This window comes from Phasianus colchicus, chromosome 2 (assembly GCF_987193195.1).
Source record: "Phasianus colchicus chromosome 2, bPhaCol1.hap1.1, whole genome shotgun sequence".
Taxonomy (NCBI): Eukaryota; Metazoa; Chordata; class Aves; order Galliformes; family Phasianidae; genus Phasianus; species Phasianus colchicus.
Window position 1 is genome coordinate 42030586 of NC_143437.1, and position 15599 is coordinate 42046184.

General features: G+C 44.4%; 1 protein-coding gene and 1 long non-coding RNA gene across 30 annotated transcripts in view; one reads left to right on the forward strand and one right to left on the reverse strand.

The window, feature by feature from the left end:
- Positions 1-10576, reverse strand: part of AFDN (afadin, adherens junction formation factor) — a 113314-nt gene extending 102738 nt beyond the window's left edge. For 18 of the 27 annotated variants that reach the window (XR_016464255.1, XM_090135478.1, XM_031613187.2 and 15 more), the window contains exon 1: positions 10406-10575. Coding sequence is in view for 26 of the 27 variants with exons in the window: in XM_090135478.1 (XP_089991604.1) it covers positions 10406-10513 (108 nt within the window). In the remaining variant the exon portion in view is untranslated. Of the gene's footprint in view, positions 1-10405 lie in introns of all 27 variants that reach the window. The other 9 variants (XM_031613236.2, XM_090135495.1, XM_090135490.1 and 6 more) reach the window with 2 other exon arrangements.
- Positions 10577-10710: 134 nt separating this feature from the next.
- Positions 10711-13405, forward strand: LOC149918980 (uncharacterized). 3 transcript variants are annotated; one of them, XR_016464284.1, is made up of 3 exons: positions 10711-11939; positions 12143-12291; positions 13210-13405. It is a non-coding gene; the product is annotated as an uncharacterized LOC149918980 (long non-coding RNA). The 3 variants fall into 3 exon arrangements; XR_016464285.1 differs by having other exon boundaries at positions 10711-11565; positions 11895-11939; positions 12143-13405; XR_016464283.1 differs by having other exon boundaries at positions 12143-13405.
- The last annotated feature ends 2194 nt before the right edge of the window (positions 13406-15599 follow it).

A 15599-nucleotide genomic window follows, 5' to 3' on the forward strand; every position in this document is an offset into this window, starting at 1 on the left:
TGAGAATGCAAAACATGCAAACAAAAGTAATCAAGAAGTAGTCATGAAGTTCTACCAGATTTTTGAACACTACAAAATGTGAACACTAAGGTCATCACAGATCCCACTGTACGCTCCAACTTTAATAAAAACTACAGACTGCTTACACTGCAGTTCCTATCTGCTTCAAAACAGTTTCTGATAGGCACTGCTGCTGAATTTATTGGAATAACTGTTGTTGCACTACGATAACAACAAAAACATTCTTTAATTTTAGATTAAATTTCAGCATTTCTTGAGACTTGATCAAAAGAATTCCTGTAACTTTTACAAAATAGAGAATAGCTCTGTTAGAACATTTAAAAAAATGCAAAAAAGGAAACAAGTGTGTGTTTTTAAATTAAAGCATTCAACAAAGCAAAATTACATAAAAAAATGCAACAACCTTAAGTAACTGCATTTGAGTACCTCACTGGACAGCAAACACTAGATACAATAGGCAATCCACTTAACTGCAACTTAATTAGCAAGTTTGAGCAATGCCCTTATTAGCTTTGTCTTTCCATCAAAAATTCTAAATTCTTTTCTTTTTCCAGACATGAAAAACTTATCTGTCTTTCAATTGCCGGAAAACATACAGCAGGTGTTAAATCATAGAACCATAGAACGGCCTGGGTTGAAAAGGACCACAATGATCATCTAGTTTCAACCCCCCTGCTACGTGCAGAGTCGCCAACCACCAGACCAGGCTGCCCAGAGTCACATCCAGCCTGGCCTTGAATGCCTCCAGGGATGGAGCATCCACAGCCTCCTTGGACAACCTGTTCTGGTGGATAAAGAAATCTTAACATTTCCATCTGTCCACACTGGAAATCAATTGTATTCATGTTCAGAAAGACTATCACTTTAAATAGAAACAATTCATGTTTTCTAATAAAAGCCCTAGCAGTCTACGAGTAGTATGCAATGCCTGAATATAATCCAAATGCAGTAAATATTACCTATATATATAGTAGATGTAAACCAGATTTCTCCAGATATATTTCTCAACATAAAAGAAATTGTTTTTATAAAGAATATTTTATCAATACAAAGCTTTCCAGAACAAAACCTGGTAGGATTAGGCATCTTTCCACAAACACCTTCCTGTCCATGAGGATGCTGTGTCACAGACAGCATTGTGTTGATGCTTTTCAAATGAAGATCCTAAGATCCTAGAATAACAGTTTTTTTCTAAAACTGAGAATCACAACAAGATGGTCAAAGGCTCCTGTTTATTTATTTATTTCTAACCACTGTACTGTTCAAAGAAGAGCTACTAGGAGGGCAGAGGGAAAAGGAGACCTTTTGTTGCTGCAGGCACTGGGGGAGGAGAGGGTTTCTTTGTTGTCTGAACCCTCCTGCCCAACCATAGGCCATGCAGCAGCCACTAATACGCATTGAGAAGGGAGATATGATCTTCCTCTGGGCTTTGTGAGTGGTACAATGATTATATATGAAAACGCATGACACTCCAATTAAATTGTGTCTCTGCCTGCAAGGTGGACTGATAGACAAGTCAGACAAAGAGAAAGCTATTGCTAAACAACTCAGAGGAGGCTCGAAAAACATAGGCATTGAAACTGTAGTTTCTAGTTACTGCTATGGGCAACATACTTTGGCAACAGTATTTATTTGTCCAACAGACAACTCATTCCTTCACTTAGAGATTTCTCTGTTACAGAGGTGCTTTCAGTACAGAGCAGCCCAGAAATTCAGCCGTGCCATGAAAGACAACAGACTGAGGGCAAGTCTTAGGAGAGTTCACCATGAAACTGTACATTTTGTACTAAGTAGTAAGGCATTGCAAGACCTTCCATATTCCTCAGTTCTAGTTACAAAAGACTGCAGTGTACCAAATTGGCAATAAAAACAATGAACAATTAAACAATCCAACCTTGAAGCCATTAACATACATCATTTTTGACCGAGTCTGCCAGCACTGTATAGCAACCAAAGCTGTATTCAACAAAATCTATTACAAAATATTTACTCAGTATGTGAATAAGAATCATGCATTCAAACATGCACTCAATTTCCAACTACATTCTAAAACAAGCTGTTTTCTAACATCCTTGAAAAGAATTACTATAGAACTCTTCAGTATTTTTGAAGTCTACTGTATCTTCTACCCTTCAAGTACATGAGTAAAATCAGAAATCTATTGATGACTACACTTAAGACAAACAACTTAAACAAACAAACAAACAAAAAAAAAAAAAAAGAAAAGAAAAAAAGAGAAGAATCAACTTCTTAAAAGGGTCAACAGTGATAGAACAAGGGGGAATGCCTTAAAGCTCAAGGAGGGAAGGTTTAAATTGGATGTCAGGGGGAAGTTCTTTACTATGAGTGGTGAGGTGCTAGAACAGGTTGCCCAGAGAGGCTTTGGATGTCCCATCCCTAGAGGTGTTCAAGGCCAGGTTGGATGGGGTCCTGGGCAGCCTGGTCTAGTATTAGATATGGAGGTCGGCAGTCCCGCCTGCAGCAGGGGCATTGAAGCTGATGATCCTTGAGGTCCCTTCCAACCCAAACCATTCTATGATTCTGTGACTACATGCAACCTTCATAAGCACAATCATATATTCTATCACTAGATTCTTTCCATTTATATGTAGAGATTCAAAACCCAGTAAGAAAAACATACTGCAGTATCACATTTCCTAACATCACAACTTGCATTTACAACTAACACAGTACACTGGTCTTCTAGATGACATCCATGGTCCTAGGACTCTTTTCCAGGCCTCTCAGAACCAACTCTGAATGCATTTTGAGAAGTAATCATTAATCTATACTAATACTGTTCCAGACAGACCACAACAGCGAGGAATTCTGTCCTTGTCAGTGTGGAGAGAAAAGATGAAAGCAGGATTTAGACAGAATGGCACCTTCGTAAGGAGACGAGAATGGAGGTCATCTCAGAGGTACAGTTCCCTGAAAAGAATATCTAGGCTAGAAGACGATCTGAAGAGGAGTTGAGCTGATGGCCTAGCTTACAGGTGAGCACAAGAGGAAAGAAAGTAGCTCTGTAGAAGTTAAAGGTGTATCACATGACAATACTGATCAAGCACTTCAAATTTGAGAACCTTGAGGCTAAAACCTGCAACAGACACAGACGACCATAATCCCTAAGTACTACATGGAATGCTTTTACTAAATTATATACCCCTAACAAAGAACAGAAATCACCAAGCATCATGAGGTGTCAGCAATCCAGGTGCATACTGAAACAAGCATGTAACACTGGACTTCATGTCAGAGCAGATCTTTTAGCTCACCTAGCAAACCAAACTAGACAACAACAAAAGGCAGTTGCAATTTGGTGACTGAGGGCAAACAATCACATGGAAAAATTACCCTCCCACTGCAAAAAATCATGTTATGTACCCATAACTTTGTTCATTATATAGAATTTCACAAGGCACAATATGTTCCACAAAGACAGCTTGAGTGCTTCTGCTAAATCAGAACTATTTTTCATTAATAGAGTTTTATCTCATTTGCATTCTGTTTTCATCTTGGATTTCTGAATTTCTGGACAGACACGGTTACAAAAAAAAAAGTAGTTTTTTTATCCATAATTAAAGATTAAGGGACAAAAATCTCTGCAGCCTGCTAACAAACAAACAAACAAACAAAAAAAAAAAAAAAACAGATGAGGAACAACTTGGATAAGATAAGAACACCTCCTTTATAGAGGACACTGAACTGCAAGAAAATACTAAAAAATAGTGTCAGTATTGCAAATTTCAGCTTTAATTACGAACGCTGGTTTGTTTTGGCAAATAATAAAAGAAGCGTCTTGATGCAACTCAGGAAAGTTTACATTGAAGGAGAAAAGAAAATAAGCATGGAACCACATACTGGTCAGTTATATTGCAATTCTTAACTCTGAGTTACACATAACAACGAGATGTGTTGCTCACCTGTGTCCACCTCAACTACTTAAAAAAATACATTATCAGAATGAGGATGGTGGAGCACTGGAACAGGTTGCCCAAGGAGGCTGTGGATGCTCCATCCCTGGAGGCATTCAAGGCCAGGCTGGATGTGGCTCTGGGCAGCCTGGTCTGGTGGTTGGTTACACTGCCCATGGCAGGAGGGTTGAAAATAGTTGATCTTTGAGGTCCTTATCAACCTAGACCATTCTATGATTCTATTTATCAGCTACTGAAATAACTCTCAGGTTGGTATTTTACAGCCAGTCAGAAAAGTACCCTCCTAAAACGTTAGGATATCAAGATACTAGTAACTGATTTAAGAATTGTTTAGCAAGAGGAAAATATTTCCAAAATCAGTGCAACAATATTAACAGCAGTAATAAACAGGCCTAAGTAATAATCTCATGAATCTCTAGGCACTGAGATAAGCATCTCTCAAAAGGCTTTTTACACAAAAATATTTTTTCCTAGCCAAAATTCACCAAAAATCAAAGATTATGTAAGCAGTACTTTACTCAAACATACCTCAGAAGAGGCTTCCGTTAGCATGAAGTTCTTCGTTCTGAGAGATCAAGTACTCTGGTTACTTATCTGGAACATCTACTACATTTGACTTCACTTAAGTTTATCATAACAGAAGTTTATCAGTGTATTGCTTCACATGGTGATTTTCAATTCCACTTTCACCAGAAGCACTGGCCAAAGCCAGAAGTTATTCTTTAATGTAATGCTCTCAATTATGGATAGCCACAATCTGTTTCCCTGTATTTGTAACAAAGCAGCTTTTCAAATATTGACACAAAGATAAATTCAGAGTGCCTTCTCATGATCTACAACCTTATCACAAACACCAGCTCATTTCAGCTAATAACACCTTTCAGCTAAATTTTAGCTCTCCTTATCCCATTTAGGTGAACATTTCTTATGGACAAAGGCAATACTTTATCAATTACAAAGTGAGTTTATCCAGGAACATCATTCAAGTGTGTTTTAATATTTCAAGTATTTTAACATTTCTGAGATATATATATATATCTTATATATGGGCACATTTAGGCTAACCAAGTAAATCCGTAACATTTCCAGAGGTCTAGGCTTTTTTCAACTGCAAAAGAATACCTGTCAATGGCACTTCAGTCAGGCAACAGATTCACATGCTGGGAGGGAATTTTCAAAGCCAGTATGTCTCAGTTGTATGAATCTAATTAGCCACCAAGTCAAGGAACAACTTAAGGAATACTGAAGGCATAGCACAAAACTTCCTCCTAGAAGAGGAATATCCTTGTGCTGTTATGTTGCCTGTAGATTGTGATCAAGATCTTAATTCAAACCTGTTATCACTCTCCAGATAGCAGCAATTGTATTTCATTTGTGAAGGCAGACTACTCAGTTAAAGCAGAACTGGTCTCCAAATAGCCCTTTCAATGCAAATGAGAAGACCTCTGCTCATGATTTCTTTTCTCCAGACATTCTGATGCAGAAGTCAACACTCAGTAAGTTGCAATTAGAAATTAAAACTCTGAAGCATTGGTTATAGGGTAGCAACCTCCTTTTTAACTGTGCCTGTTTAGTGATAGCTACCCACTGAGAAGTGTAGGCATCAGCCCTCAAGGTTTCCGATACACCTTTCCAGACTGCCTAGGAATTACCGTATTGTAACAATGAATGTAGTGCATGAAGAAAGCACAAGCACTTCTACCATTTAGACAACAACTGCCTAGCTTCAGACTTCCACTGTTATGGACAACGCTGTCCAAACGCAATAGGCAGCCACAGGTAGTCCCAGTCTTAAAAGATGAGTCTTTCCAGAGTCACAGAGGCAATTTTTCAAAGCAAATGGGTGAGCAACCATGCAGATAGGAATCTGCAGGGGTTTTAAAACTTAAAAGATTCCTAATTCTTATTGCTTTCATTGGATTTAAACTTGTACAGTTTCTTTGAAAAGATCACAAACTCATGGCTTATACCAGGCATCGCCACAATAATTATTTGCAACACTTTGTGAAGCAGAATCAGATCCCAACCCAAAGATTAAACGCAAAAATTGAATCAACTTTAAAACCCACTGTGCAACATCTCCCCTAAATAGGTTATTTGCATTTAAAATCTGAAAACAAAACAAAACAAAAAACAATGTAAAATATACTGACTTGGCCAAATACACAGAGAGTATCAGAATACAAGGGAAGTCTGTATCAAAAATGACAACACACAAACACACCAGCCAGTTCAGAAACACGCTTGTGCAGAAGGGCTGCAGTAAGTCCTGCACCTCACTGCTAAGCTTACACAAGGTGCTTTCAGACCAAAAAAAACCAAAAAAAAAACCAAAAAAAACCCATTCAGGGTTTCAGGGCTTGTTTTGTTTCAAGTCATGGCCAGCTAGAAGTTACACACTCTCTCAGTACAAAGCATTTTATTTCTCTTAGCTTTTTTAAAAAGCAAGCTTCTACTTTTGTTCACTAGATCAGAAAAGCTATCTCTATCAAAAAGCAAAACTGTAACAGAACAATACTTCTGATATCTACCTCCAAGGCCTTGGACAATTACCAAAAAAGCCACTTTTTAGAACAGGTGGGGCTTTTCCCAAAAAAAGTAAAATTTAAATGCTACTCTCATTCCTAATCCATAAATCTTGCTCAGAACAACAAAGCCTTACCATTCCTCCCACATACAGTTATCAAAGCATACATTAAAGATGAAACTGTACCGCGCCATCAAGATCAACAATAATTATAACGCCTAGTTCACCTATGGTGCCTTAAACCACACATTAAATGCTTTCAGGAGGACTGATATTTATTTTATCTGACAGTGATAAATGCATCAGTCCATAATGCTTTTGCTTTTCTTGCTCTTTTCCAAAGTCTCCATAGACAGTTATTTTACATAATAAAGAAGAAAAAAAAAAAACCTAAAAAGAAAAGAGATAATTTGGACTTATGCCCTTCTGCTTTTCTCTGGTTTTAATCTACAAGCTTCAAGACAATGCACTTGTTATCAAGTTATTAGCAAAGTTTCTCCTATTTGAGAACTCTGGTTACCATAATCACCTAAGACTCAAAATGAGGTCAAATTTGTTTCCTACTGTAAAAGGTGTGGAGGCTTCTTACTGGGTTTCCATTCATAGCTAAAGAAAAAAACTAAGAGGAAAAAAGGGGTGGGGGAGAAGTAAGCCAGATATGAAAAGCATTCAAAACCCTGGTAATACCAGGGAAACAGGGAAAAGGAAAGTGGAACAGAAAAAAGAAAAACATTTAAAGAAAAGCATAAACATTGTTGCATTTTCAATTTGATTGTTGATTTATCTGCAAAACAAACCATGATTCAGCCCACGTTTCCCAAAAACCTGCTCTATCTTCCTGGACTTCCTAAAATGCATAGCTGTCTCATCACTTAAGGCAGAGACAACGATGCTTACATGAATCAAATTCAGATTCGCCTCAGTGCTGCAGAGCTCTCAAGGAAGGATCTGCACCCAGCACTGTTTCTGATGGCACTGGAGGTTAGCTTGCATTAGCTGCTAAAACTTGAAAAACAGAACTTTTATTTTGCTCATTATGAGCCCCTGAAGCCACAGAACTGCTCTTAACCAATTTCTTCAGAGCAAACAGAATGCAAACTATTGTCAGGTTTCTCAAAACACCAAGTGTTAAAATAGGTAAAAAAATCACAATGTTGAAATTATCATCTTGCTCTCCACATGTGACTTCAGTGACAGCATCAGCAGGTAAAGACAGGAAATCCTTACTGCCAAGAAGTCCCCAGTCTTCCTCACACAGAATACACAGAGAGAAATACTTCGCTGTCAGCACAGAAGCTGACCTGCTCTCTGTCTTGCTATGGAAAAGCAGCACTGAATGATGTAGCCACTCATATCACGTAACAGGAGGAAAATTAGGAATAGGACTCAATGCTGTGCCCTACCCAAGGCTGCTGCTTTTCTCCATCTCACCAGCAACGTGCTTTTAGAAACAATTTGTGCCTAGCGCTTGAGAGAGGCACACAGAGAAGTGGATACCTAATCCCTGAGGACACTGAAATATTAACAGGAACTCAAACTGATTCATTTCATGAAGCACTTCCCTGAAAGATAACCACGCATTTAAACTTGCTTCAAAATCCCACTCTGTACATCCAAAGCCAAAGCACATGGGACATTTTGCACTGAAGCAGTAAAGGACCTGGTGGACCAGGAGCAACTGCACACCAGGGAGTTGGTCTGTCCAAGCTAATGCTGAGGTGCATCAATGGGCCACATAGGAATTAGGTACTGACAGTGCCAAAGCTTCTGCCATTTTCCAATTATTTCTTCTCCCCCCCCCCCCTTTCTTCAAAGACATATATTAAAACCTACTATTAAGCAAGGGTTTCATTCCTCTCGAAATGCCTATTCTTGCTACATAGAACACACAGAAGATGAGTCACTTAAGCAGACTGTTTACACGGAAGCAAAGCCTGGAGAATCACTGCAAGGTAGCAGCTCTCAAAACCCCAAACATGATACACACAACAGGAGCTCTGGGTGACAGCTCACAGTGCTGGCACGTGCTTGCTGCAACACTAATGCAGCCAACCAACTGCCACATCTCAATCGCTTACAGCAATCCCATCCAAATCCCTAGCAAAAGCCATATATCCACCTTACTCCACCTGTACAGGTGCTACACTCGCTGCAGCCTCTACTGTGAGTGCAACGTTCTTGATGTTCACTCTGACCTAGGAACAGCGAGAAAACAATGTGGGACTGCTGGGGCTCAAACAGACTTGGCAAAGGCCCCATTTGTGCTGACAAACAGCACGCACAACAATCACATCGCTACTGAGTTGAAAATACTGCCACATTTGGATGAGCTCAGGGTAACCATAAAATATCCCAAGCTGGAAGGGACCCCCAAGGATCAATGAGACCAACCCCTGGCTCCACACAGCACCACCCAAATCCAAAACCTGAGTCTAAGAGCATTGCCCAAACACCTCCTGAACTCTGGCAGCTTGGGGCCGTACTCACTGACCTAGGAAGAACGTGAGCTTTTGTGTTTGCAATTCTCCTTCCAGATGGAAGGAAAATGCACTTCACCTATCATCAGTTTGCTGCAGACACAGCTGCAGTCTTACCAAACATCATTAGAACCAGTACTTTAAGAAGCTTAGATGTTCAGAGATATCCACACACTTCATTTTAACCATCAGCAGTTCAACTGGAATAAATCTCACTGCTGACAGTGCTGAGCATGTTTCTGCACTGGTTCAAAGACTATAGAATGGCAGAGGCATGGAGCTAATGCAAGTGAAATCAATGTTTCTTTCTATAGCAGCTGTAAGGAAGCTTTGTGCAAAGCGTAGCTCGGTGTGACAAAGACGTAAGGCGGACCCAAAAAACATAAGAGTTGTTAAACCAGTTATTGCAACACAGCAGGAGTCCAACGTCCCCCAGACATACAGAAAAGGGGCCGGGGTTAGAACACACAGGGAATGGACAGATGCACTCATGAGACAGCAGTCACCCCGCAGTCCCAGGGTGCTGCGTTCTCAAACACGGTCACGACAGAGCCTTTACGCCCGCATCAGCCCAGTTCTGAAGCAAGTGACTGTCAGCCGGAGGGGATACGGGTGAGACCTATGCAATGCAAGCAGCCAGCATTATGATAGATACCGCAAGGTGTACAGAATAGCACGGAGCCCTCTGCTCGGCAGCCTGCAACAAGCAGCACCGAAAATACCCAAAGCACAACGGGAAAACCTAAGAATGGCACTCGGGACTTCTCGCGGCCACACCAGCAGCCAGCGCCCGGATGCACGGCCAGGACAGCCCCAGGTCGGGCCAGCGCAGCTCCCCGAGCCCTCAGTTAATGATCAGCCAGGAGCCGGGCAAGGCAAGAGCAAGTGTGAATTTCCTCCCGTCCTCCCCGGGTCCACGGGGGGGGGATAGTGGAGGCCGGAACGAGGCACGGCCCCGGGCAGCGCGACCAGGGGCAGGGGCAGGGTGTGGCCTCTTTTTTTTTGAAAAGTAAACGCAGCCTCTGAGCCGCGAGCAACACCCATCTCGTTAGGAAGAAACTGCCCGCTGTGTTTTTCCGGTACGACATGTGAACTCGGCGGCAGGAACCTGCTCCCGCTGCGCACTCCCGGCCGAGCGCCGCCCGTCACGCCCCGGCGGCGCAGCCCCGGCTCCCGCCCGCGGCCGGCAGGTTGCTTTGTGCCGCACAAAGCCGGGCGCTGCCAGGCGCACACACAAAGCGAAGCCCACCGCCGGGCCTCCCTCTCTCTCTCATTCTCTCTCTCCCCCGCGCTCTCACCGCCGCAACCAACCCCCGGGCGCGGCCCGCGCACCGGCTCCCTGCCCGGCGGCCGCGCGGTGGCGGAGCGGGAGCCGCGGCCTGCGCCGGGCGCGGTGCCTCACCTCCGGGCGGCCCGGGCCGTGCGGCCGCGCCGGGGTCGCTCACCTCGGTGGGGGCGCTGATCTCGAACAGGTCCAGCCGGTTCGCGTTCCAGTGGTTGATGATGTCGGCGAGTTTGCGCCGCTCCTCCTCCCGGCTGCCGCCGCCCGACATCCTCGCCGAGCCCGCCGCCGCCGCCGGGAGCCGAGCCGGGGCCGCGGCCGGGCCCTCTCTGCCGAGCCCCGGGCGCGGAGCGGGGGGGGGGGAGGCGGCCCGCCGGGGAGGGGCCGGCGCTCCTCTCGGTGGCGGCCGGCACGGGAGCCGCGGAAACGCCCCGGGATCGCCGCTCCGCTCGCGGTCGGCCCCGGCGGACGGCGACGGAGGAGAGAAAGAAGAAGAGGGAAGGGCGGGGGGCGGGGAGGAGGAAGGATGCCCCGCGCCGGCAGCCGCCGCGGTGTCTCCTGGCTCGGCGGCGCCCGTCCCCTCCGCCTGCCCCGAGCCCAGCGAAGCCGCCGTCGCCGCCTTTCTCCGCCCCACTATCGCCCTGCCCTCGCTCGCCGCCTCGCACACCGTCCCGTGCGCGCCCCCGCCCGGCCGCACTCCCGCCCGCCCTCCCGCGGTGCACGCGCGCTCCTGCGGCCGTCACCTCCCCGCGCCCGGCGGATGGCGGCGCGCCCCTTCCCTTCCCTTCCCTTCCCTTCCCTTCCCTTCCCTTCCCTTCCCTTCCCTTCCCTTCCCTTCCCTTCCCTTCCCTTCCCTTCCCTTCCCTTCCCCTGCCAGGTGCGGTGGCGGTGGCCGCGGCCCCTCGGAGCTGCGCAGGGCGGCAGCGCCGGGCTCCTGCGAGCTCGCCCGCGGGAACAAAGATCCGCCGGGGCGCGGTGTATTTTCCTGTTTTCCAACACTTCGGCGAAGCCGCCCTCCAGCCCTCTCAGCGGCGGCCTCGGCTCGCCACGCGGCCCGGAGCGGAGCGCGGAGCTCTGCCCTGAGCGCGGTGCAGCCGGGGGCGGCCGTGCGGGGCCTTCGGGGCGCTGCGGGAAGGAGCTGTCTGGAAAGAACGTACTGACATAAATCTCCGCAGCTCCGTGAGATAAAGCATCAGAGGCGTTTTAGTGCTTTGTAGGAAGATAATTTCCTTGCGGTTTCTCGCAAGAGGTGTCGGGGGCATCGCTTGATTCCAGAGGGCAGCGTGGCTGTAGGGGCTCGGCTTTGTTTTCTGCCCTGCCGACGTAAGTGATGCGCCCCAATCCGTCGTCAGCTGTGGTTGGTGTGCGCCGGGTGTCCCCTGGGCGCGAGGAGCGGTCCTTGAACTGCCAGCTCTGGGCTGGGCTTCCCGAGTGTGAGCCTTTGTTTGGTTTGGTTTCTTCAGGTGGTTAAAAAAGGGGGAACCGCTGTTCCTTTTCGGTGCTCCCAGCACAGTATTTCAAGCTCCCCTTTGCCGAGAGAATTCAGCGGAGTGGGTTTGGCTGGGGTTGCGATAGATTGGGTTATTTGCAGAAGGGGTTCCTCAGAGGCCTTGTCTCCATTAAGCAATTACTTTATTGTTTTTACCCAGCAGTACAGCTCCTGTGCAAGCGCCGGCAGCTCTGGTTTTACGGTGAAGGTCAGTTATACTTCTGCCCTGTATCCATAACTGTGCCGTGTCAGAGCTCCAAGTACGCAGGGGATCCTGTTCCTCAGGTCCTGAACCCTGGGAGACATTCAAAGGCCTTTTGAGAGCCCTGGGAGAATTGGAGGTGGTGGGGAGGGCACTTTGAGTCCTTGTAATGTCATAATCTTAAATGTAACCTTTATTTCTTTCTGCAGGAACAAAAAGCCATGATTCTTTATACCAAAGGAAAGAAGTTGCTCTGAGTGGCTTTTTCTCCGTATCCAGATAACTTTGGGTGTTCTGGCAATGCCCACAAAGATCAAGGAGCAGAATAAAATTTGTGATGCAACAGCCAGCAGCCCAGGTGGAGAGCTGCGTACTCCCTTGGCAAATGATGTTTGTAGAGCAGTGTATGGAAGTAGGTGCTTGGCTGTGTCCTGATATTGGTGGCACAGGATAAGCTACATTGGCTGCATTACTTCAGGATTAGGAAGGAGACTTTTGGGTATAGGCTGTGCATAGATAGCCATTTTGCTATTACTTGCTATACAGGTAAAATTGTTTTTCCTGGGGAAAAGAGGTGGTTGCACTGGGAAAACTGGCTGCTTGGAGTAGTACAATTAGCAGCGCTGGCGTGCCTGGGTTTTCAAATGCTGAGAAGCACCAGGAATAAACTTATCACTGTGCTGTACTCATGTGATGTGTATAATCAGCTGTGAATTATTTATTTCTATTTTAACTGCAGCTAGTCAGCATTTCTAGACCATAGTGAGACTCTGGTCTGGATATACACAAATCCCTTAGACTGAGCAGACTGAGCACACTGATGGCATTTCAGTGTCAGTTCCCAGATACTGCACATCACTACAAAATATTTCAGTAGTGGCAGGAGCACTGGAAGTGCTACTTAATGATCAAATAGTAGGAGCAGTCCCTCTGCTGATAAATGCTTTTCTGCTCTGGACAGTGTGGAAACAGTGTTAAAAGAAACCAGGCCCACTTATCCTGCCAAACAGGTTGTTGCCATCCACAGTGGGACTGCAGCAGCTTTAATGCAACATCAGGATTTAAGAAAAATCATAACGTAGCCATGAAATGAGCTGTATGAGAGAACCAGTGGGACAGTATGTGTATGGAGAGTGTACAGCTGGCGACAGAGCATAAGCCCTGGCCCTCTTGGAAAAAATTAGTGCGCAGAGAACTGCATAATGTTACCCTGTGCCAGCTAGTTTATTGTGAGAAATCTGTGCTGCTTCACTTTCAATCTCTATTCTTTTCACAGGGGTATTGGAAAAGGAAGTAGAACAGCTGCTGTAAAGCCTTGCAAGTGACGTGATTCTTGTGAACAGTTGCGAAAAAAAAGTTTAGAACTATTTATGAGTGGAAAGCATTATACAAATAAAATGTAAACAGTTTGTATGTTTGAGCTACCTTCAAGGCATCTTCAAAGTATTGCATAAAGTTACTTGAAACCATTAGGTGAAATTTGTCTTGTCTGTTCTTTCTGAGATTTCTGCATAGTGAGAAGACAAAATCAAAATCCTCTTTGAGGAGTTTCCATTCCAGCTCAGTTTCCCTGTAGGTAGACACACTGAATTAGATTTAACTCTATAAATAATCATATATTTGATAACAAATAATAGTGTGGGAGAAGCAAGAAAACAGAAGACAAAAACTGCTCTATTTGCGAGTGGTAAGGAAAAATGTTTTTTACTTCTTTCCTTACTGATGAGTGTAAATGTTCCATTCTCTTCTAAGGTGCTTAAGACACCTAAGCTACCATAAGCCATTACTGTGATTATTAGTTCAGCCCTCAAAGAATAATATGTACTTCAGAGAACAAATAAGATAAATGCCTTTTACCATAGAGCTTGCAAACTATGTTTTTTTTACAGGTGAGAGCAACAGCTAGAAAAGAGAATACATAAGAAACACAGAAATGTGGGTAGGCTTCTGCAATTCTCTCCATTCTCTGAGACATCAGGAAGCGCGGTGCCCGTGTGGTTACCTGCTGCAAGGGGATCACGGCTGTGCAACTTTGCTCGTTAATCATATTGCTGTATATCTATCCCTGGGGGAGCTGGTGGTTGTAAGTAACAGGAGTGTACAGGATCTCTGTATTTCTGTTCCTGGGCCATTGCAATATGTGCAATGGGTGCCCAAGGTTCTCTTGCGTAGGGAAGGTTTGCGTGAAAGTAAGGTCGTGCTCTGCTGGCTGCCAGCCAACTGCCCATATGGTTGCCAGAATGCAGCATTAATTTTCTGAGGCAGCATGTGTCCGAAATACAGTGCCACACCATATAAATCAGCACGCTATTGGAAGTTATAAATTCACAGATAAGATGAAAATTGTTAAAAGTAACCCCTACTGTGGCTTCCTGAGTGTGCACGTGTTTCTAGAGCAGAAGTGTCAGAGCTGTAATTTTGCATAGCGTAATGCAAAAGCTTACAGGAGAGCAGCAGGAACACTGCAAACCTGGGTCATCAAACTGAAGTCCTTACGCGGATGGCACACCCACTGAGGTAAATAAATGAGCCTGAATAAGGATTGCAGCTATTGTCGGTATAAACACACATGAGTCAGGGAGGGAAGAATTTTTTGTTGCGCCATTATCTCACCTGTATGAATTGCGCACACTGTATACATCAAAGTATCTGTTTTGTAGCTTAATTGGTAAACAAGCATAGTACTTAAAGGCTACGTGGGCAGATTCATGCTGCATGAAAAATCTTTGCATTTAGATCCCATTTTTCTTACTGTATGAATGTAAGATTTTCATAACCTTGGCCTCTTTAAAACAAATTAAGTAAGGGGAGGGGACTGGAGAGGAAAACAGGGCAAGTGTGGCAGGTTATATAATTGGAAGGCTTTAGGTTTTCAGTTCAACTATCCTTGCTCTATTTTCAGGGAAAGGAAAGCACTAGACAGTATAAATGGCAGCCAATCACTTATCTTGGTAAATTTATCCTTTGTTTTATATGTGGATGAATAGCAAAAGTCTGCTGAAACAAATCCTTGGGAAGGAGGATGCTTAATTTTTATTATAAACAAGACCTTTCCAAGTAATCTGGTGGTGAACACTTCTACACTTAAGACACTTAAGGTTCATAGCACTCATGTTCAGGCCTACCTGAGCATGTGGATTCAGAGCACAGACTAGGTTCAGGTCTATCTGTATTGAAGCACACTCTTTGATCCATGTTCAACAAGATGGACAGGAGTTTGACTGCCTTGGAGCATGTGAATATTCACACTGATTTCAGCAAGATGTCTGTCTGTCTTCAGCTGAACCAGTCTTGGAAATGAGAAGCACGTGTGAATCTCTCACACACAGAGAATCAGGCCCCAGTGAGATGTTTGCTATCAGTGTTGTCCAGTACTGGAATCTTCCTGGTACCTTCAGATTGATACTGAAAGCTTTCCTGGAAAATACTTTTTACCCACGGAGTGATGTTCTCAACACAGAAATGATTAGGACAAATTTAGTGGCTAGTACACACATTAGATTAGGAGATGATCTCTCCTGACCTTGTCTCATATAATTTGAAATGCAATCTGTTAACATTTGGAGAAGATGTAGATATAACAAAAGTTTTCTACTAGGTTTTATTGTTGTTGTTGGTTTTGTGGGGTTTTTTTTTGTTGTTTTGTTTTGGTTTGGTTTGGTTTTG